General features: G+C 50.5%; 10 protein-coding genes across 11 annotated transcripts; 4 read left to right on the plus strand and 6 right to left on the minus strand.

Moving 5' to 3' along the window:
• The first annotated feature begins 374 nt into the window (after positions 1–374).
• PV09_06690 (uncharacterized protein) lies at positions 375–2,327 on the plus strand. The gene is made up of 3 exons (XM_016360370.1): positions 375–946; positions 1,216–1,974; positions 2,030–2,327. Exons 1-3 carry the CDS (start codon positions 757–759, stop codon positions 2,143–2,145), a joined length of 1,065 nt encoding a protein of 354 aa, XP_016211709.1. The 5' UTR covers positions 375–756; the 3' UTR covers positions 2,146–2,327.
• Positions 2,172–3,204, minus strand: PV09_06691 (uncharacterized protein). The gene is made up of 3 exons (XM_016360371.1): positions 3,074–3,204; positions 2,999–3,015; positions 2,172–2,768 (listed from the first exon to the last, which is right to left on the minus strand). The coding sequence occupies exons 1-3, from the start codon at positions 3,137–3,139 to the stop codon at positions 2,417–2,419; spliced, it is 435 nt and encodes a 144-aa protein (XP_016211710.1). The 5' UTR covers positions 3,140–3,204; the 3' UTR covers positions 2,172–2,416.
• A 573-nt stretch (positions 3,205–3,777) lies between these two features.
• Positions 3,778–5,242, minus strand: PV09_06692 (uncharacterized protein). Its single transcript, XM_016360372.1, has one exon. The coding sequence runs from the start codon at positions 5,236–5,238 to the stop codon at positions 3,949–3,951; it is 1,290 nt and encodes a 429-aa protein (XP_016211711.1). The 5' UTR covers positions 5,239–5,242; the 3' UTR covers positions 3,778–3,948.
• Positions 5,243–5,513: 271 nt separating this feature from the next.
• On the minus strand, positions 5,514–6,737 carry PV09_06693. Of its 2 annotated transcripts, none has more exons than XM_016360374.1 (2): positions 5,903–6,737; positions 5,514–5,811 (listed from the first exon to the last, which is right to left on the minus strand). In XM_016360374.1, the coding sequence occupies exon 1, from the start codon at positions 6,484–6,486 to the stop codon at positions 5,965–5,967; it is 522 nt and encodes a 173-aa protein (XP_016211713.1). In that variant the 5' UTR covers positions 6,487–6,737; the 3' UTR covers positions 5,514–5,811; positions 5,903–5,964. The 2 variants fall into 2 exon arrangements, with proteins under 2 accessions (XP_016211713.1, XP_016211712.1); XM_016360373.1 differs by having other exon boundaries at positions 5,514–5,827.
• Positions 6,738–7,469: 732 nt separating this feature from the next.
• Positions 7,470–9,181, plus strand: PV09_06694 (uncharacterized protein). Its single transcript, XM_016360375.1, has 2 exons — positions 7,470–8,016; positions 8,070–9,181. The coding sequence occupies exons 1-2, from the start codon at positions 7,512–7,514 to the stop codon at positions 8,564–8,566; spliced, it is 1,002 nt and encodes a 333-aa protein (XP_016211714.1). The 5' UTR covers positions 7,470–7,511; the 3' UTR covers positions 8,567–9,181.
• PV09_06695 (uncharacterized protein) lies at positions 8,574–9,107 on the minus strand (the record flags this gene model as incomplete). The annotated part of the gene is made up of 1 exon (XM_016360376.1): positions 8,574–9,107. The coding sequence occupies one exon, from the start codon at positions 9,105–9,107 to the stop codon at positions 8,574–8,576; it is 534 nt and encodes a 177-aa protein (XP_016211715.1).
• A 1,280-nt stretch (positions 9,182–10,461) lies between the features above and the next one.
• PV09_06696 (uncharacterized protein) lies at positions 10,462–11,142 on the minus strand (the record flags this gene model as incomplete). The annotated part of the gene is made up of 1 exon (XM_016360377.1): positions 10,462–11,142. One exon carries the CDS (start codon positions 11,140–11,142, stop codon positions 10,462–10,464), a length of 681 nt encoding a protein of 226 aa, XP_016211716.1.
• Positions 11,143–11,686: 544 nt separating this feature from the next.
• Positions 11,687–14,223, plus strand: PV09_06697 (uncharacterized protein). Its single transcript, XM_016360378.1, has 4 exons — positions 11,687–12,944; positions 13,013–13,332; positions 13,388–13,749; positions 13,806–14,223. The coding sequence occupies exons 1-4, from the start codon at positions 12,125–12,127 to the stop codon at positions 13,837–13,839; spliced, it is 1,536 nt and encodes a 511-aa protein (XP_016211717.1). The 5' UTR covers positions 11,687–12,124; the 3' UTR covers positions 13,840–14,223.
• A 351-nt stretch (positions 14,224–14,574) lies between these two features.
• Positions 14,575–20,121, plus strand: PV09_06698 (uncharacterized protein). The gene is made up of 2 exons (XM_016360379.1): positions 14,575–19,349; positions 19,445–20,121. Exons 1-2 carry the CDS (start codon positions 14,817–14,819, stop codon positions 19,751–19,753), a joined length of 4,842 nt encoding a protein of 1,613 aa, XP_016211718.1. The 5' UTR covers positions 14,575–14,816; the 3' UTR covers positions 19,754–20,121.
• Positions 19,900–21,175, minus strand: PV09_06699 (uncharacterized protein). The gene is made up of 2 exons (XM_016360380.1): positions 20,836–21,175; positions 19,900–20,783 (listed from the first exon to the last, which is right to left on the minus strand). Exons 1-2 carry the CDS (start codon positions 20,996–20,998, stop codon positions 20,143–20,145), a joined length of 804 nt encoding a protein of 267 aa, XP_016211719.1. The 5' UTR covers positions 20,999–21,175; the 3' UTR covers positions 19,900–20,142.
• Positions 21,176–21,324: the final 149 nt, after the last annotated feature.

The raw sequence follows: 21,324 nt of genomic DNA on the forward strand, positions 1-21,324 counted from the left end.
AGACGGTGCGGTCACCGTCCGGCGATGGAGCAAGACGTATCGAGACGAACGGCGGTGGACGTGTGCGCAGGAGGGCAGCCATCGGCACTGGAAGGGAACGTCGACGGGCAGCGTTCAGCTCGGCCGATGGCTGACGGACGGGATCTGCTGAGCTCTGGCCAGCGGCGACACGCCATGGGGGAGACGATCCAAGCAAGGAATGGTCACGCCTATCAAACGGAGCGCTCTTCTTGAGAGCTGTTTTCGATAGCAGCACCTGGGAGAGCCTCCATACGTTCAGAAATACTTGTCCTTGTCCACCGCGAAGCTTAAAAGTTTAATGTCCCGTCTCCGATTTCTCCCTGTCTGAACAGCTTCCCACACTGCTCCCTCCCCCCTCCCCTTGATCGTCAGGAATCCCACTCACGGTCGCTCCACCACGGCCAGAAACGCTACTTGCTATTGCCGTCTGTATTACGCGCCGCCACTCGTACAAATTCTTTGGCTGCGCCTGAGGCGTTGCTTGATCTACTGTCGGCTGCTGCACGACGAGCTTGGCAAAGGAACCTATCAGAATGGGAACTGATAAAACGTGCATCCCCATTCATCACTCTTAGACACGACTTTTGCCGCCCTCTAAGGCTCATTTTGGCTCGTTCAAGTTGCGCCCTTGCTTTATTCGCACCTTAGTTTTTCCTTTGGGTCATCAGACGGCGCGCTTGAGCCGCGTGGGTGGATCCCTGTTGCGAGCTCCGTGCGGTCGCTCACAGAGAAAACATGGTCAATCGCTCAGTGGCCGTGATGCGAGGATTTACTTCGACAACGACTGCAGCAACGACAGCGCCGCCCGCCAGCGTCTTTGGCAGACTCGACGCCTTGAGCGTGCCGAGCTGGAAGAAAGGACATGCGTCGAGGGGATCCGTCGGGGAGCGAATTCAAGTCATACCGGGGTTCAAAACAAGCGCTGGTGAGTAATTTTTTTTTTCTCAAGTTTTCTTATTACGGCAGGTCTACTTCACAAGTGCCTCGCTTTTGACAGGAAGACGAGCTGAGGAGGAAAGAAAAAAGGAAGGAATAAAAACGAGGGGAAAGATTAAGAATTATCCTGGGCACCCTCTGCTCCAACATCAAATTCCAATCTCGCGCGGCAGGAACCGCGAAATGAGACGCGCTTGACGGATACTTGATGCGTAGAATACGGTTGAATTGTCCTTGTTAACAGCATCCTTTCCACAGCGTTTCTAAGCTCCCTCAGCGCAAACTTGCGTATCGCAGACGACGACCTCTTTCCGTCTCCAGGTAACACGCCTGTACTGAGACCGACCATCTACGACATTCCGCACAATCTTCCGCCTCTGTCTCCTCTTGCAAATACCGTCATGACTGACCACGACGCGGACGACACCAGCAGTGCAGCGGGGTCGCAGCAGCATGATCCACTTCAAGGCGTTCCTCCCTTGACCACAGAAACCGCAACGAGTGAGGAGGACGTGGTGGCAGCTCTCAAGCTGGTGGCAGATAGCTTGGCTCAGCAACGCAATGTTGCCGCCAGAGTCCTCATCTTTCACCCTTTGAACATCGTTGTCTTCACAACCCTGCTTAGTGTCGTCATGCAGTACCTGTATCAGCCCGGCAACATCACGAAAATGCTCACCACGGCATCCGGCATCATCATGGCTGCGTTGGTCCTGGTGCGGCAGATGACTTCAGGATACATCTTCGCCGCAGAGGCGATCGGAAAGAGCTGGCTTGACGACGATCAGATCTTGATCACCAAGTTTGGTGACTCCGTGATTGCGGCGCTCGTGCTCGGCTGGGAGAAGGGTGAGGGCAGGGGCAACAGAAGGAAGAAGTGGGGCCGAGGCGTCGTGCGAGCGTGGACGGTAAAACTGCGATACAGAGGGAAAGGCGTCGGTACTGAACTCTTGGAGGAAGCCGTCAGAGAGACTCAGAGGCGGGGAGGAGAGGAAATCGTTTTTGCCGACGACCATGCTAGTAAGTGGCCCTTTTGACTGCAACCTGTCGACAACTCGCTCACCTCCTGTGCAAGACTCGAACATGTTTTTGCCGCGATTCTTTCAAGCGCCACTGGTCCGGAAAGACATGAAATATCGCAAGCAGTTGGAGGAATTCTCCAACGCGCATCTTGGGAAAGGAAAGAGGTGAAACAAGAAGGGTCTTCTTTCGTGCTTGTTGGTTTCGAAAACGATTTACGATTCTCTACTCAAACGTCTTCCATGTTGCTAGATAAGATGATACCCCTCTTAGAAGCGAACTCTACGCTGTCGCTATCGAGAATCGCGTCCTGTCTGTTTGATTGTGCAATTCAATTAACTGCTTTTTTCATTGGGCGTTGCTTTATTTTCATGCCGTCCACGGCCAAATCTGGCGACCTAAGCTTCACTGGCGTTCCGATTTGAATTTATGAAGAGAAGAGTCAAGCTTTAGACTCCGCCACTTTCGAATGAGCATTTCCCATCCCGACGAGGCTGTTCGCGCCCTCGCACGGCGAAATCCAAGTCAGCCGGCGCTCAGAAAAGCACTCCACACTGGGCTTTGCACCCTCAAGGCCGTCATGGTCCATGAGTCCCATTCGCACGACGTAATTGTCGCCAAAGCTTCCCCGGCCGTAGACCGGCGACCCGCAGTCGCCGCAAAAGTAGTTTACGATCTTGTTTCCGCTGTCGGCGACCTTGTGCCACGCCTTTGGGGTTCCCGTCACGTGAAAATGCTCGGCTTTCACGACCGCGTTCACGGTGAAGGCGCTTCCGCTGACTTTGCGACAGTCTCTTGAGCAGCAGTCGTTAGCGCGAGACACCCAAAAGCAGAGGGAAAAAATAGAGAAAAGAAAAGAAAGAAAGAAAGAAAGAACCATCATGCGCTTGTTGGGAGAAGAAAGAGTAGGCGTTTCATTTTGGTGGCGTAAACTTGTCCAGCGCCAGCACAACTGAATGATTTGATCCTCTTTCGACTGAGGAGCCCTCATCGAGAATGAGATCGGTCTTAGGACGTGACGTACAAGCAGTGGCATAGACCCTTTGACTTTGTCGTTAGCATTACAGGGCTTTCGAAGGCTAGCAGACATGGAGGATACCTGCGCAACCGGCTCTCCTTCGACAGAGACCTTGATCTTCCCACAGGAGCACGATCCAGACGGCATGGTGTGAACTCGAGTGGATTTTAGGCGTCTTGATTCAGCGGATACGCCAGGCTTTCAGAGATTGCAGAGCAATGGCTTGCTGTGCTTGTGTCCTCTCTCTCGATATATATATCCTGAGCGCGCGTCTCATTGTGGATCCTTTTCCCTTGCTGGACATGCAGAAGAAGGCTGAGGCTGAACGCCTAACGTCTTTGGGACTAGCGCGCGAAGGTGCTCGTCAGAATTTCCTAAAGAGGCATCGGTCAACGTCTACAGGAAATCACCGAGTGGTGGGTTCTTTCTTCCCGAACGCATGCCAACACTTCACTTGCCTTGTTTCATTTATCCAAGTGGGAATGATTTGTGACCAAAGAGAATCTCGGTCTCGTCGTTGAGATGCTTGTCGTCACGCATGCTCCACCCTTGAGGCTCCGAGATAGAACTTCACCCGGGGGACTTCCCAAACTCTCCGTGATGCGAGACAACTACGGAAGGTTTGTGGCCGAGTTTTCAGACCTGCTTTGGAGGAAGATACAAAAATTTTGGCGACCAGGTTGCCGCAGTTGGTGTTTGCATTCGCGCCTTGTGATCTGATCGGAGGGCGTGCTTCTATTGCTTCGTCAGGCAGAATGAAAATGCACGAATCTGGCCCGTGATCAGATCGCGCGAACGTGCAAGTTGCACATATATGTCAACACAAAAATTTTCTAAGTGATATTCTACCCTGCCCAGGATGTGATCGGTACTCAGTCCAGGATCTGGGCACCTGTCTGAATTCAAACCTAAGGAAAGGATTCGACCGCAGATAGCTCTCAAAGATGAGGCCCTGCCTATCCAGTCGAATCGACTTCATCACCTGTCTGTCTCAGCAACGGTCCTTTCTTCCACGGCTCACTCATCGGGAATTCGACACGAGGGGGTAGGACATCTTGACTCCAATATAGCGTTGCGTGCCGAAACCATGCGGCATACGTTCCGGGTTCGACGTCTGAACCTTCGTTGGCTCTCCACAGGCTTCCCAACGTTTCTTTGAAAACCTCCAGGATCATTCCGTGCGCGAGCTTGAAGCCCCAGCTTCGCCGCAAAATGGTCTGAAGCACCTCCCTCGCCTCTTTCTGTGCCTCGCTCTCCTTCTCCCCATCCTTTGGCATAGAGAGAGACATCAGCTCAAACGCTTTCCTCCCGTTGAATCCGGTTATCTCATTGATCAACTGGCTGCCGCTCATAAAGTCTATTCCATATACGTGCTTTTCGACATATTCCGGTCCGTTCCAGCCGTCCTCCTCGTCAACAAGTCCCATCACCATAGAGATCACTTGCCCTTGGATGATGTAATCAGTCAGCATCTTCCCCGCCTCCTCTTTGCCAATCGTTGGCTTTCCTTCCTCCACGATCTCGAAAGTTCCCCCTTGCATCGGCACGCCTCTCAGCAGTGGATGGGCGTGCAGACCCGTTGTGTCGGTTCGACGCTCCCATAGCTTGAGCAGGAGTTTGTGGCAGCGCATGAACAATTGGTTCCCCTTCCCACAAGCCAGGAAGTAGTTGGTCAAGTTCCTTCCGTTTTGCTGAGGACCTCTGTAACTCAAAACCTCATAGCCTGAGGAGGGGTCTCCGATCGTCTTGTTCCAGAGACGGTCCAAATCACCGATCTGTATCATGCCAACGTCGGCATATACCCCGCCGTACTTGAGAAGCAGAGGCCAGCGAACTAGGTCCGAGGTGTGCTGTGCGGCGTACTTCCCGTCCATGCAGCCATTTCTAAATGCCTCGGGGAAATTTTGCGGGTCGTTTACATCAACAAAGTTCTCGATGTTAAGTGGATCAGAGTCCTGCCGGTTGACGACACGAACGGTCCATCCCTTCTTGGAGAAGCGACGGTGCCACGCTCGGACATTTCGTTTGGTATATGGGTGCAGACCATCGAAGCCTGAATGCCAGAAGAGCCAGATGTTCTTCTCGCTCGAAACAGGCCTAAAGAGCGTCAACTCGGCGTCGACTTCGTGGTCTGGTCGCAGATCAAGTTCTGCTAGAGGGACAACGTGTAGATTCTCTGGCACGACGTAATTTACGTCCATCGTCAATTTGCACCCATCCGTCAATTTGCCCTGCAACTGTATCATGAAGGACTTTCGGCTTTAAATGCAGCCGTCCTCTTTAACCTACTGTCCAAGAACCGACATCGGCAGCTAGTATGTGATTTATTATGAATCATTCTGAACAGTGTTGTTTAAGATATTAAGCTACGTTTGGAGCGATAGCCATCCAACAGCAAGATATATGTTTTGCACTATTTCTCTTACTGCATTTCTGATGGCATTTTGATGTTGAACGCAGTAAGACTACGAACTGCGAGCGCTATAGTGAGCTCAAGTACGTTGAACATGTTATTTCAGCTCATACTTTTGTTAGGTTATAGTCGCGTTGCGAACGAAAGATAACATTGATATACTAAACAGCACCAATTAGAAGAATAGAATAGATGGTTTTGTTCAAGTGTCAATTCTGTCTTAACTGCTCTCGCCTTCTGCAATTTTCACTTCTGCTGGAATTTTGATTGTCACACGGTCTCTCATTGATGTAGTTAACCTCTTCATGTACAACTTTCGTGTATAAAGGACGAACGGACAGCTTGACTTCAGTTCCTTTATCTATCAATCGTGCATCACGTGGTCCGGTCTGAGTTCGCGGACGATCTTCTCACACATGGCTCTGTTTCAGATTATACGTTTCAATTCTTGTATTTGATAGGTGGAAGCTGGACTTTGGGACTTTCCTGTAACTTACCTGTAGAACAACTGGTTTTGACGCATAGCAGAATGCCTATCCTTCCCAATCCATCGCTGAGATCAGTCATCCGGCTGCGCTTCGCACTTGTGGCTACAAAGTCCACATTTGCAATCGCATTTTGAAAGACCTTGGTAGCCTGGCATGACTATCTTTCCATCTAAGAGCATGTCTTCCTCCCATCCCAAGGTTGTAAAGGACCTCGTGCAATCAAACAGGTATGATTCGTCCTCGAAAATCGCTTTGCCGAAGATGGGTTCCCGCGCAACCTTCAGCCAAGTCTCCCAGTCTGGCACCCAGATTTGAACAATGGCATCGAACGGCATGATCTCGAACTTGAGCTCGCTGTTGGGGTTGTCCTTCCTAGCTTGCACCATAGGGCTGAGCAGTCCTCTTGTGGCCTCTGTGCAATGGTACTGCGTATAGCGAATAACACCATGTTTGACCATAGCCTCTAGAGGATTTCGAGAATGATGGTTCCTCCAGTGGTCGTGGAATTCCTCCTCGCTCAGCTTCGGATTCTTGAACAAGTATGACGTATACTTCAGAACTTTCCCAGGAGGGGCACCTCCAGTCTCTGGCATGATGAAGAGGAACGTTCCGCTAGGGGTGCCTTATAACGCGCTGTAAACTGTAAGAAAATGATGAGCGAAAGATGAAGCTTCCGTTTTATACTGGTGGTGGATACATTTACGTGCTGGGATGTACCCCGCATCTAGTTTCTTTTCCAGTGCACGGGAAATATTAGGCTTCCTATCTCCATCGTGCTTGTCTTTTTTTTTATGAGCGAATACGATTCGCGCCATTTCAGTTTCCCCAACGTCGAACAATCACATTATCAGTATTCGGGATCGGGGGTTTTTGGTGCGTGGGGTTTGACTTATCGTAGAAACTGGAGGAAACATCGGAAGATGTGGCAAGAGGCGATGTTTCGACTTCCTCCAGGATCTTCTTACTTGAAAGAAAAACTTTTGAGACTTGGCTATGCTTCCAGTTCAACAAGTGTTTCCTTGCGGATGGGTTTGGAGAAATTGTATTTCTCACTTACCTCGATCATGACCAGACTTATTTTCTAAGGCTTAGTCTTGCGCATGTACGTCTTATTGGAATGTTGCATAGCCTGATACAAAGACTGTGTATAAAATGACCAAGAAAATCCAAGACACATTCCTCTGACTGATCTGGCTCAATATCTCTTTTCATCGTTTCATTTGAGAAAACGCCGTCAAAGTCGTTCAAAGATTCAGTTCATCCGCACTGATTGTGGGATACATTCACATTGCAACGGCTACGGCTGAAGCTAGAAGTAATCCCTTTGCGCATTTCTGTTTCAAATCAATGAGCTTGTAGGGTGATATGTCTCAAAATTTCTTGATTTGATCATAGACTGCTCTCACCGTGGTGCTGTAAGCAACAGCCTCTGCTTATCGAATTGGACCTCCTCCGTCAGTTGAACCCCGTTTTGATCGACAGGCGACCCACACTTTTGAGGATGACTTGCATAGGGCGCACGAAAGAGAGACGGTACAAAAGGCACTCGTGTATGTTTCGAATCGTGCAGACCGAACGAACTGAAACCGAAACTCTTCTTTTTAGAAGAGAAAAAAAAATGCATCACCATGTTGTTGGGCTCGAAGCTATACATGTACAGTATCCCGAAATCGTTGCGCAGCCACCCCACACTGTGACTCTAACAAGTTATGTCAACACTTCTGCGGAAGACCTCAAAGACCGTGTCAAAGATGCAACAATCGTCATTACTAGCGTGGTCAAAATCACGGCGGAAATTTTGTCCCCCGAAGTCACGCCGAAGTTGCAAGCCATCGCGGCAATGTCGACTGGGACGGACCATATCGACATGAAAGCAGCGAAAGCGCGGGGGATTCTTGTTTTCAACTGTCCTCACGCCAGTGCTGACGTCGTGGCAAATTCCGCCATTGGACTGTATTTTGCTGCGAGACGTCGGACGGTCATGATGCATAATATGGTTATTCGAGAGCCAAGCGAGTGGAAGGAGAAAGGATCTATAGTCAAGTACATGAAGACTGCACGAGGAGATGCTCCTCTAAGTTGTGAAGATGAGATATGTGGAATTATTGGCTATGGGGGTATCGGTATGTGTCTCAGTTTCGCCCTCAAAAAAATTATGCAGCTCATCCTTTCCAAGGCAAACGAATCGAGGCACTTGCCAAAGGCCTCAGGATGCAAGTACTCCTGGCTGATCGAAAGGCCAACGGTCAAAAGAAAGGCTCACAGGGACGGATCCCCTTCTCGGAAGTGCTTGCCCGCAGCACCGTTCTCATGATCCTCGTTCCCAAGACTCCAGAAACACTGAATTTGATCTCAACAGCGGAGTTAGAGACCATGAATCCTCACGCAGTCATCGTGAACATCGCTCGCGGCGGCATCGTTGATGAAAGTGCTATCGTGACAGCACTCAAAGAAGGGCTGATCGCAGGCTACGCAACCGATGTGTTCGAAATCGAACCCGCAGAGGGAGCAAAGGACAGTCCCCTTCTTGCACCAGATGTCCAATCCTTGAACTTGACTTTTTCTCCACATGCTGCGTGGTTTGGAGAACGTACGAGGCATAATCTGATCACGATGCTCAAAGCGAACATCGAAGCGTTCATAGCCGGCACACCGCAGAATGTGGTAGCATGATTCATCTCTACTGCCTTTTCCACTGCTCTCTCGTCAGAGATAGATCGAGGCTGTCCACCCAGACTCCACCGATCTCGAATGTCTTTTCGCGTTGACCGACCACCTCGAATCCGAACTTCTTTAGAATGTTGATAGACGCCGCATTCCTCGGATCAACGTCGGCAGTGATCTGTTCCAGTTCAAGATCGTTAAAATAATATGTCAGAGTTGCCGCTAGAGCTTCCGATACAAGCCCTTGCCTCCAACGTGATCTTGCGATCATGAAGCCTATTTCGCTGCCGCTCCATATACCTATTTTTCCAATGGCGGTATTGGATTGATGATCGACTATTACAAAGTCGGTATAACCATTCTGCGAACTCGAAACCATACCTTGTACCCACTCTTCAGTCTCCTCGATCGACTTGTGAGGAAGAGTGGACCAGTATTTCATCAGCTCGTAGTCTGAGAAACACTCGAACAAGCTTTGCGCATCACCATCCTTGGCACCGCGCAGGAGCAGCCTCGAAGTCCTCAGTTCTTTCCCGTGACTCTTGTCCATTGAGGCAGAGTACCTTGTGCGATTATTTGATCGAGGTTTGGATATAATGAATTACAGGCCAAGAAACTGCGCAGACAATGTGTATTTATTAAGGTAGCGATAGGGTACCGATTTGGTCACCGCATATGTGCTAGCGCGTGCTGTTTTCGAGGCTGTGTCTTAGCTTCGAGAGTGTCATCCTGCTTAGCGATGCTACGCGCGGCCCCAAATCCGCCCAGCACTTACGTGCGTGTACTATGCCCTGCCCTAATTATAGCATTTTATATATTTACAATGCATGCATTTAATTACTAAATCAGACGTACCAAAAGCTAGCCGCAAGTAAAATGGTAACTGAAACTCCGATGTTGGCCATGATACGTGCTCCGACTGAGCCCGGGGAGCTAACCGCACTTGGACTTGTTGAAGAAGATGCTGTCGCGGTCGATTTCAAAGTCAAAGATGATGTATGACCTGTGAGAGACGATCCCCCAATCAACGAAGGAATACTCGATGCCGACTCTGTGCTTGTAGACCCTGAGGCCGATGACGTTGTTATCGGCGGTAACGTCATGATGATAGAGGTTTCTGTTTCACCTGAGGCCGACGCTGAAGACGTAGCCGTATGGGGGCCATGAAAAGGTGTTGCGACTGAGCCCGTAGGCGAAGAGAGTTGGACACATTCTGCGGATGCGCAAGTCTCACAGCTTTGGACAGTCTGTTGGCATACCTCGTCGGCGGCACAGGACGGGCATGTGGGTATTTCGCTGGGGCATTGGACACAACGTTTGAGAAGCTGGCTTTGCGCGAAACTATTAGGCAAGGGTCAGCTGTGGAGGGACGATACGACATGCAGAGTGGAGAGCTTACACAACCGAGAGGAGCGATAGCACAGTTAGAAGGCTCCTCATGTTTATGTCGTTCTGGACAGACACCTAAGGTTCGCCTACACATTCAAATAATGTATTTTCAAGCTTTTCCGTTCACCTCGAATCACGGTGCAGCGCGAAAGAGGCGACATGTAAGTGAACTGGACGCGTTCGGAATTTAAGTGTGGAGTGAGAGGGTGCCTTCTTGTAAATGCCGCTCCCCTCACTGCCTTCAATCGTATACAGCATAAACTTATATGCCAGGTTCTGGGCCACAAAGAGCAGTTTCTCGCCCATTTTGTCGAGAGAATCGCCAGGGGGAGCCCTGTTCTGCCTACTCCTCGAAAGCTTCGCTTTGAATGATTGAAACAAGGGTCCAATAAAGTCAACGCATAATGTAGCTGCGTGTGACTGATTGAATCAATTCTCCAAACAGGTCTCTCAGCATCCTAGGGTCGTACGCATAAGCGTGATTAACGCATGAACTTGGAGCGGCCCTGTCATTGCTAAGGCTCTTCAAAGTGGCTGCTCACGTGGTGTGCGACTGCTTCTTCGTCGCCTTCGAAGTCGCCACAGACCGGGCAAAGAATACTTTGGGTTGGATTGCCATCAACGTGTGCTATCGCTTCTCTCTCACCCCATGTCATTTGCACGGGGTTCGACTTCCCCGCTTTTGCGGGCTTCTTCTTAACGTAGTCCATCAAGTTGATAGTCTCCCTCTCCGCTTGGCTTGACTCATAATGGTAAGCGTTGTTGAATCGTACATCCCTGGACCGAGCCTTGGATCCTCGCATCGTCACTGCTTGAGTAGTGACATCTCCTGCAGGTTCACCATTACGACCCAGATTTGACAACCCAGCAGACGCTAGCTTTGCCTCTTCCTCGGACACGATGGACTGGACGCGACCTACACGTCCATCGACAAGTCTTACTTTGATACCACGTGGATGGTCGCCTCTACCAAGCACTTCTGCGACTATGCCTTGCACTTGTCTACCTGTGGGCTGATCGATTTTCAGGATGATGGATACCCCAGCACCAGAGACGACTTGTTGTGCTGATGGGACAGATTCCATCTTACCCTGTGGGTTCTCTTGTCCGCAACCTCGACCATATCTGTAGTTAGATCCACGCACATGTCTTCGATTTTTCACGGCGTCATGACCGCGCCTTTCTTGTCCACTCATGATGGACTTCCTGTAAAAGCTCTTTCGGGATGAAGATGTAACGTGCGTGGTAGAGCGAGCAAGTATTGCTTGATCATACAACTGGATCAGGGATTGTTTGACGTGGAAAACTGTTCCGTTGAAAATGGCCAGGCAGTGAAGGCGATGATCGTGTGGATGGGAGTTTCGTGAAATCCGATTTGAGACGGCCAATCTGTGGCTGGATGAGGCGCGATCTTCGGCAGCTGAACAGAGCCTCGTCCCTGTGCACCATGCAAATTAAAGGGCTCTTTATTCTATGGAGACAGCTGGAGAAGTGAAGAACCACAGGGCAGACTGAACACGCATGGCTGCCCGAATTGAGCGAAAGCATCATTAGTATCTTGTGAGCACTGCGCGATCGTCCAGGCCGTGGCTTTAGGTTATCGATCTGATGTACTACGGCGGGTTCCACGTAAGCGTTTTCTGCTAAATTCAGCCGTTAAGGGCGGTGTTACGGACTTTCGGCGTTCCACCTCGTAAAGAACATCAACTCTCTCGGTGGGTCGCTCACTTTGCATCCCCATGTGAACGTCCGGTCCCGCGCATTTTGGGCCTCTCATCTTTTTCCATCCAGTCTTCATATCAACCGGCCGGGCTTGTCTGCAGCCGTAAAGAGGCCATCGGCGCCCGTATCTGGCTAGTGCAGCGGCAGCCTTCCCAAACGGGGCGCGAGCAATCGCGGACGGTGTGCAATCACCACATACACAACATTTGGTGCCCGCTTCCTACGCTCTCCTCCAATTCCTTTCGCTCGCTACACAACCGTGTTCGTTTCGATTTATGCCTGAAAGAGGCGGATTCCTTATCTCTGGACAACGAAGATAGTGGCGCTAACGTAGAGCGTTTGCCGCATCCATCCTCCCCCCCGAGGCGGGCCAGGGTGTCAGGAGCAAAAGGCGGCAGTTGCAACAGTACATACCACGAGGAAGAAGGCATCTTGCTCGCTCGCTCCGCTTGCTGCATGCTTCCACTGTACAGCAGCTCCTCGCCCTCCAAGGGGAAGATGCTGCGCTCCAGCTACTCCGGCGGCGGCAGCGGTGCGTACCCGTATAGCGGCAGCACCCATTCGCAATTCAACTTTTCGAGCCATAAGTTCCAGCCGCGAAATCACACACCTGCCCTGCGGCGACGAAGACAACTTATACTACGGCTTGCTCTGTTAGGATGTGGCTTGCTTGCGGTCATTTCATTTTTTTCTCCTGGGCTACGGGCGTTCCTCGTGGGCAGTTTGAGCTTCGGGATTCTAAGTGCAGGGGGAGACGACTTCCAGCTTGAGACAGTACGCTACTATGACTTGAACAACGTCCAGGGCACAGCCAGAGGCTGGGAGCGCGAGGAGCGGATACTGCTGTGCGCGCCGCTGAGAGACGCTGCTCCCCATCTCCCCATGTTCTTCTCGCATCTTCGCAACCTGACGTATCCGCACAATCTCATCGACCTGGCCTTCTTGGTCGGCGATTCGAAGGACAATACACTGTCCCTTCTCTCAGAACTATTGGAGGAACTCCAAGCACACGAGAACCCCAAACAGAGGTATGGCGAGATCAGCATCATGGAGAAGGATTTTGGACAGAAGGTTAAGCAGGACGTCGAAAGTCGACATGGATTTGCGGCACAGGCTAGTAGACGAAAGAGCATGGCTCAGGCACGCAATTGGCTGCTCAGTGCGGCTCTGAGACCGACGCACAGCTGGGTCTACTGGAGGGATGTGGATGTCGAGACTGCACCGGTCACAATTTTGGAGGATTTGATGAGGCATAACAAAGATATCATCGTTCCTAGTACGTTCTCTATTGCGCATTCTCCGTCCCGTGATTAGACCCACCGGCTGACTGAGCAACCTTCACAGATGTTTGGAGGCCTCTACCGGACTGGCTTGGAGGCGAGCAACCGTACGATTTGAACTCATGGCAGGAATCAGAGACAGCTCTCGCATTGGCGGACACTCTTGATGAGGATGCTGTCATCGTTGAAGGCTATGCAGAATATGCGACGTGGCGACCGCATCTGGCGTATCTTCGCGATCCATATGGCGATCCTGATATGGAGATGGAACTAGATGGTGTGGGAGGTGTCAGTATCCTGGCCAAGGCGAAGGTTTTTAGAGCGGGTGTGCACTTTCCAGCGTTCAGTTTCGAAAAGCACGCAGAGACAGAGGGCTTCGGCAAGGCAAGCATGATCGTTCTGCACTCATTATCTGGCTAGCGCTAACGAAGAGACTCAGATGGCAAAGCGGATGCAATTCTCGGTGGTTGGTCTGCCCCACTACACAATCTGGCACTTGTACGAGCCTTCTGTAGAGGACATGAAACATATGGAAGAAATGGAAAAGGAGCGTAAGGAGAAGGAAAAGAAGGAGAAGGCAGAAAAGGAGCGCCTCGCAAAGATCAATGAGCAGTTTGAGAACCCATCCGGCCAATGGGATAAGGACAAGAACGACATCAAGAATATTGCGATGAAAGACCGCGTTGAGAAGAGTGTAAAGAAGCAGCAGCTTGAAGCGGGGAAGAAGAATAGCGAGGAGAAGAAGCCTAAAGGTCCAACATTGCAACAAAAGAGTGATGCGGACGAGAGGAGCGGAGAAAAGTATGTGTCTTAGTGCAATGTGCGCCTCAAACTTTGGCTTGCTAATTCCACCCCAGGAGCTCCGAGAAGGAGAAGGCGAAGGACGCATAAGCTCCTTCTTCCTACCCCGTATGGAGAGACCGGACATCATGATACATGACAGGCCTACCGCAACCGCTGATAAAGCAGCGAATGCGTATAAGCTCATACGTATACTTATATCATATTTGCGCATGGGACACGGTGTTTTCATTGGTGGGAGTATGGCAGGACCCTTTTTTGTGTGGCTTTTACTGAGTGACGGGTTCAAAAGAGAACAAAAAAACCCGCCTGCTCTTCGTGTAGAACATCCAAGGACTGTAACGCAGCGAACTACAGCGTCGCTTGCGATAACGACGGATCATGGCGTTGTAAGAATAGAAAAAGCTAGTATCGTTTACACCTGTGCAAAAGCAGCGTGGGAACAACACAGTTGAACGTGAAGTACGTTTACCGCCATGGTCAAGTGCACTTCCCATCCCGAAAACGTCGGTCGATGTAGTTTAGTATATTGCCCAGCCTCGTTCATGACCTACAGGTCGAGCAAGAGCAGCGAGTGGAGTGAGCTGCAGAGTCTGCGTGTGCCGTAGCGACGCGTTTCTTGTGGCTCCAGAGCATTGGAGTCATTTGTAGAGTGCCCGGCACGTGCAATTCTCGTGTCTCTGACAGTTGCACCTATGTTACCTTGACTTACTCGTTGTTTCCAGGGAAGGTAGGCTGACCGGGTCTAACCAGAAGTAGTAATCGCGACGTTCATTTTGGACCCTTTCACAAAGTCCACCTTGACCTACCTTGGGTGCAAAGAGCCACCGTTGAATGCTCTCGTCTGCTCTTCTAATTCCTACCATCTGGAATCCCACGCCGCGTATTCCTAATTCTTAATAGCGCACCCGACCATTGCCTGGGAGACATGAAAGCGGATTCCACTTGCCACATGTTGACTGTTTAAAACCACTGTCGCCGCTGCAACGGGCTGCCGCAAGTAGAGGCAACGGGGCCTTACTTCCACAAGACCATACGTTACGTATATAAAAATCCGGCTGAAGAACATGGCTATACGTCAGAACGTGGCGCCGAATACAGCAGCGACGGCGGCCCCGGAATCCTCTCCCCTCCCTCCAACGCTTACGCGACACGCACCCATAACTATCGCTGTCGACCCAGTCGCACTCGTTATAACAGAATGCATCACCGTTACCTCTGCTATGCGCAAGCACCCATGGTGGGCCCAATCCTCTGTTTCTGCCATCCTCGGCGGGGGACCGAATCAGGCTTTACCTCTGGACACCAACACACGCAGGGTCGTTGCTCCCGTGATCCAGGACGAAGACGACGGAGGTTGGAGATGGGGCAGCAGGAGCAAGAGGGGGAAAGAGGTCAAAGACAATCCGCTCATCGCTGCATTCACAAAGCTACGAAGCGACTTGAGGGCATGTAAGGATATAAAGAGCTTTGACACGCCCAGCCTGCTACACCCTTTCTTGCAGGTAATCCGCAGCAGCTCGACGAGTGCTAGCATCACATCGCTGGCACTGATAGCGGTCACCAAATTCCTATCGTACGGCGTTATTGGAGGAGATTCACCAAGGCTGTCTCCCGCAATGCAGCTGCTCGCCGCAGCTATAACGCACTGCCGGTTCCCACCGAGTCAGCAAAATGCCGCGGACGAAGTGGTATTTATGCGAATACTCAAGCTGATGGAAGCTCTGATCTCAGGGCCTGTGGGTGACATTCTTAGCGACGAGAGTGTGTGCAGTATTATGGAGGCAGGCTTGAACATGTGTTGTGACCCTATGCGGACGCAACTGCTACAGCGTAGCGTGGAAATTATGATGGTCAGCATGTGTCAAGTCATTTTTCAGAGGCTAAAGTACTTGGAGTGGGAGGCTGGGGATGAGCCCGGCGCTTTGGATGATCAAACCAGAGCTACCATGGACAGCGTGAAGATGGAACCTGCATCTTCCAGTGTGTCAGCTAATACCAATGGTAGCCAAACCACACTCGTTGCAGATGGTGTCGAGACCAATGGCAGTGCGAAACCATCTCTAGACGGGCCGGAACGTGAAAAGGCGCCGTTGCTGGGCACGGAGAAAGCTCCCCAAGATCCATCTAGCAGTACACTTGACTTGACTGCCGGTGTGGCAGAATCGGGTGAAGATGATGGACATATCAAACCCTATTCCTTGCCTTCGATCAAAGAGCTCTTCAGGAGTTTAGTGGATTTGTTGGATCCTAATGCGAAGGAATATACGGATACACATCGTGTCATGGCACTCCGCATGGTAAACGTTGCTCTTGAAGTTGCAGGACCGTCTATTGCAAGCCATCCGAGCTTAGCGTTCCTAGCCAAGGACACTTTGTGCAGGCACCTGTTCCAACTAGTGCGGTCTGAAAATATGGCGGTACTTAGTGAATCATTGCGAGTTGCTGTCACACTTATCGCAACATGTCGGTCGGTTCTCAAGCTGCAGCAGGAGCTCTATCTGGACTATCTAGTTTCGTGCTTGTATCCACGAGCAGAGATACCTCATGATCCCAACATTGACCCCAGACTCTACGAAGGTGTTCCTTTAGCACCAAGCTCCATCAAACCTATCCCATCACTGCAACAAAATAGCAGTGGACGCTCTACTCCTGTACCCGTCAAGGACAGGGCACGGCTTGGTCTCGAAGGCGGGGCGCGCAAACCAGATGCGAAAGAAGCCATGGTGGAGAGTATCGGTGCTCTGGTTAGGTTACCTGGTTTCATGACTGAATTGTTCGTCAACTATGACTGCGAAATTGACAGGCATGACTTGTGCGCAGACATGGTGGGCTTGCTGTCACGAAATGCATTCCCAGATGCTCATGTCTGGAGCACAACCAACGTGCCGCCATTGTGCCTAGATGCTCTATTAGGCTTTGTCCAGACGATAGATGATCGACTGGATGATCCGCCAGTCACGGAAGGCCTCCCGTCCTTGGAGAAACTACGGCAACAACGAGACTTGAAGAAAATCATCATTCGTGGGACGAACAAGTTCAACGAGAATCCAAAAGCAGGCATTGCATTCCTCGGAAAGGAAGGAGTCATTGAGAATGTCGATGACCCTACGCATATCGCTCGCTTCGTCCGAAGCACCGCACTTGTTGACAAGAAGACTCTAGGCGAATTCTTGACGAAACGAGAGAACGAGCGAATTCTTGTCGCCTTCATTGACCTCTTTGATTTCAGCGGCAAAACAGTGGAAGAGAGCTTGCGCGAAATGCTGTACACTTTCCGCCTGCCAGGCGAGTCGCAGTTAATCGAGCGCATTATCACGGTATTCAGCAAGAAATATATCGAAGATGGAAATCACGATAACATCGCAAATGCTGACTGCGTCCTTGTACTTTGCTACGCAATAATCATGCTGAACACGGATCAGCACAACCCTACACTAAGCAAACAGAAACGAATGGCACCCGAAGATTTCATGCGCAACCTGCGAGGCACAAACGGAACTGATGAGGAAGGCAAACCAAAAGATTTCGACCCAGAATACCTGCTGAATATATTCACAAGTATTAAGACGAATGAAATCATTTTGCCAGAAGAGCACAACAACAAGAACGCATACGACCATGCCTGGAAGGAGTTGTTAGTCAAGATTCAGTCAGCAAGTGATTTGACAGTGTGTAACACGAATATTTTCGACGCGGATATGTTCGCCGCGACATGGCGACCTATCGTTGCTACCCTGTCCTACGTATTCAAGTCTGCGAGCGAGGACGCGGTTTTTTCGCGAGTGTTCATTGGATTTGCACAATGTGCACACATAGCATCTCGACACGGGATCACCGCTTGTCTAGACCAGATTGTGTTCTCTCTAAGCAGCATCAGCACTCTGGCGCCGAATCTCCTGCCCAGTACTAGCCTGAACACAGAGGTTCCGACTGAGGACGATAAGCGTATCATGGTCAGCGAGACGGCGGTACGTTTTGGACGTGACGACAGAGCTCAACAGGCCGCAGTCATGTTGTTCCGCGCACTTGAAGGCAATGAAGACTTCCTTCGAGATGGATGGGAGCACATCGTCAAAATTATGCTCAATCTCTTTGTCAACTCACTGATTCCTGCTCATTTCAAAGCAATCTCCACAAATGAGTTTGATCTCCCACCTATTCCGCTGCATCCACCCGCGGCAGTAGTTGATCGTGAGCAGAGACAAGCTGAAGGTGGTTTGCTTTCTGCGCTTTCCAGTTACGTGTCAAGCTTCGCGAATGACGAGCCCCCAGAGCCAAGTGAGCAGGAGATTGAAAACACGCTCAGTGCGGTGGACTGCATATCGGAATGCCATTTTGAAGACTTGATACGACGGATCGGAACATTATCCGTGGAGAGTCTGAGGTCACTTGTTGACACGTTGCTTAGCCAGATTCCAGAGGACAGCAGCCCAAGGGTCATTGTTGTCAAGAGCGAGAATGTACCTCCACTATCTCCACGACCGGTAAACAAACGAAAGGCGAACGCCCCGACCTACGATCCAACGCTGGTTTGGGTTCTTGAGCTAAGTACATTGCTGGCCGTACGGGACGCCGCAACAGCTGCAGAATTGGGCAAGGATGTGGCAGTCGCACTACAGACAGTTCTAAGAAACGTTGCAGACCTGCACTATGTGACTGTCAGTAGGCTAGTATACTACCTCCTCCAACTCTTGCGTGTGAGCGACGAGCATGATTTCTTGAGAGCGCCTGTCTTACTTCACGCATTTGCTGCATTTGATGACGAGCTGCTACAGCATTGCGCAGAACCACTCATCAAGGGAATCTCAGAGTGTATGCACGCATCTGCGTCACTGCGCAGCGAGATGGCCACATCTCCTGACTTTTGGGATATTCTGCATAAACTACATGCCATTTCCACAGTTGCGCCGCATGTTTTCACCGTTCTGGAAGAAATGGGTAACGCAGGACAAAGTGTCATCACAGCGGACAATTATGAAAAGACGATCGCATTGCTTGATGACTTTGCCACTGCAGCATCTGTGGGTGCAGTCGATGAACGGAGACGAGATGAGGCGCTGAAGCAAAGAGGCAAAGGTTCCAAGATGCCCAAGCCAAAGCACAGAGACGAGGTTGCACGAGGTTATCAAGCACTAAGTCTGGTTCACTCAATGACTGCGCGCGTCCCATCTTTCATCCAACAGTCACATCTAGAACCTGGAGAGGCTTGGACCGCATACTGGAGCCCTATTTTCCGTGCCCTTACGAAACAATGTCTCAACCCCTGTCGAGAGATGAGACATCGTGCTTTTGCAATGCTTCAGCAAACTCTCCTTCACGCCTCACTAGTTCCAGAGGTCGGAGACAGAGACAGGGAGTGGAAAGCTATTTTTGACGAGATCCTTTTCCCACTCATTGGGCAATTACTTAAACCTGAGGTCGTCGCAACGGATTTACAGGGCATGGCTGAGACGAGGATTCAGGCTGCTCAAATCTTGTGCAAGGTCTTCTTATATTATATCGGGGCACTGAGTGAATGGCCAGGTTTGGTAAAGTTGTGGGCAAAGATTCTCCAGGTAATGGAGCGGTTAATCAAGAGTGGACAAGGTGACACCTTGGTATGTCCGTCTGCGCGAGAATATAAGTTTCCTTAAGGAGAGCTGTGTTCAGAATTGTGAACTTTAAGAAACAGGAGCTGATCATTTGTCTACAGGAAGAAGCTATTGCCGAGAACACGAAGAACATTCTACTTGTGCTCTCGAGCCAGGGCATCCTTGTCCCGCCAGCAGAAAACAGAGAGCGTGAAGCCCTGTGGAATGAGACATGGAAGAGACTTGATAGATTTCTTCCGGATCTTTTTTCTGAAGTATTCCCCGAGGAGTTGAAAAAGCCGCGATCTGCGGCGGTGAAGACATCATCTGAATCGTCTGTGTCACAACAGAATCCAACGCAGACTCGCACGTCTCTGGAAAAGGGGGACGACAAGGAAGTTGAAGGCAGTGAGAAGAAAAATGAATCGTGATGACAAGAGGCTGCTTATGCGGCTCTTCATTCTTATTTAGGTCACAGAAGTCGAAAAGATAGACGCACCTGTTCGGGCGCATTTTCTTGCGTTGGCGGCGTGATCAGCAGTACCGAATACAGAAAAGATGGTAGGGAGGAAGAAAGCAGGGAAGATGCATCTGTAGTATACCACCACACAGTCCTAGATTGGTGTCTCGTCGCTTGGAAAGACTTGCGCTTGGATCCTTGAGAACATTCTTCCGTCAACATGAAATGCATCGCTGGCGAACTGCGCGGAAAAAGACCGTGCTGAACATCGTTAGACATGGATCCTGTCTTTTTGCAGTCATTCTTTATCCTTCTTATACTATGGAATCCCGTCTATGGATGGGATTGAGCTGCTAGTCGCTATGCGTCCATCTTTTTTCGCTGCTCGTATATTTCTCCAAACTGTTTGAACCACGCTTTCACACCCATCTTTGCCATCCCTGCTGCAACTGTAGTGTCACCCGCTTCCCAGCCTTCCGCAACATCGGCTATAAATGCTTCCAGGGACATGGATGTAGGACTTTTGGTTCTCTTGTTGTTATCAGGATCACTATGGTCTCGATGAAGATCCGACTCAACCTGGGGCGGTACGATTTCAATCACATTGATGTGCTTCGTGCTGTCATCAAATTCAAGCTGCGTGCGCAGGTTCATGGTGAAACTGTGCATGAAGGCTTTGGTCGCGCAGTAGACAGGGCATGAGGCGAGGACAGGGACGTAGGCCAGGCCAGAGGTCACGTTCATGATGCAAGGATTTTGTTTGGACTTCAGATGGGGGAGCATGTGCAGAGCCAGCGCGATGGGCCCACGGATGTTGATGTTCATCTCGCTGGTGCCGAGACGCATGAAGTCCTCTGGCGCCATTTTTGTCGCGAACAGAGGCTTCTGAATGCCCGCGTTGTTGATCAGACAGTCGACGTCGGGATGCTCCTCGGTCACTTGGGCCACGAACTTGGCAATGGCGTCGCTATCTACGTCTCCCGTGTCGAGCACATAGTATCCTTTTGCCCTTCGTTAGCATATCCGTTTGCCCAAACTGTGGCGAGGTCGAACCGGCCGATCCAATTTCTTTATGCGTCTTTTCTAGCTTTGACTCCGTTCGCCCAACCAATATCACCTTCTTTCCCGCCTTGAGGAGATACTCTGCGATCCCTCTGCCTAAGCCTCCAGCGCCGCCGGTCACAATAGCGCAATTAAAGGTGAGCGAGGAAGGCATTGAACGTTTGGGAAAAAAAAAACACAGAATGGAGCAGAGCTGCTGAAATTTCGAAGCTGGATTTAGAATTTGAGAAGGAAGACGACGGCAGTGGATTTGGCGAGGAATTCAATTTATCGCGGATAGCTGCTTGCGTTTCCATGACGGAGTTTCGGGGTCTTGCAAGCATACTTAAACTCCGGCCCATTCTAGAACTGGAGACCATTAACTCCGCGAACTGACGGTGCTTCATGAAATGTAGTTAGGATGGTCATCTCGATTTCTTGCACAGAGTGTCATTACCTTCCAAGCATGCGGAACTTGAGATGACATCGATTGGTGCAAAG

This window comes from Verruconis gallopava (assembly GCF_000836295.1).
Source record: "Verruconis gallopava strain CBS 43764 unplaced genomic scaffold supercont1.24, whole genome shotgun sequence".
NCBI lineage: Eukaryota > Fungi > Ascomycota > Dothideomycetes > Venturiales > Sympoventuriaceae > Verruconis > Verruconis gallopava.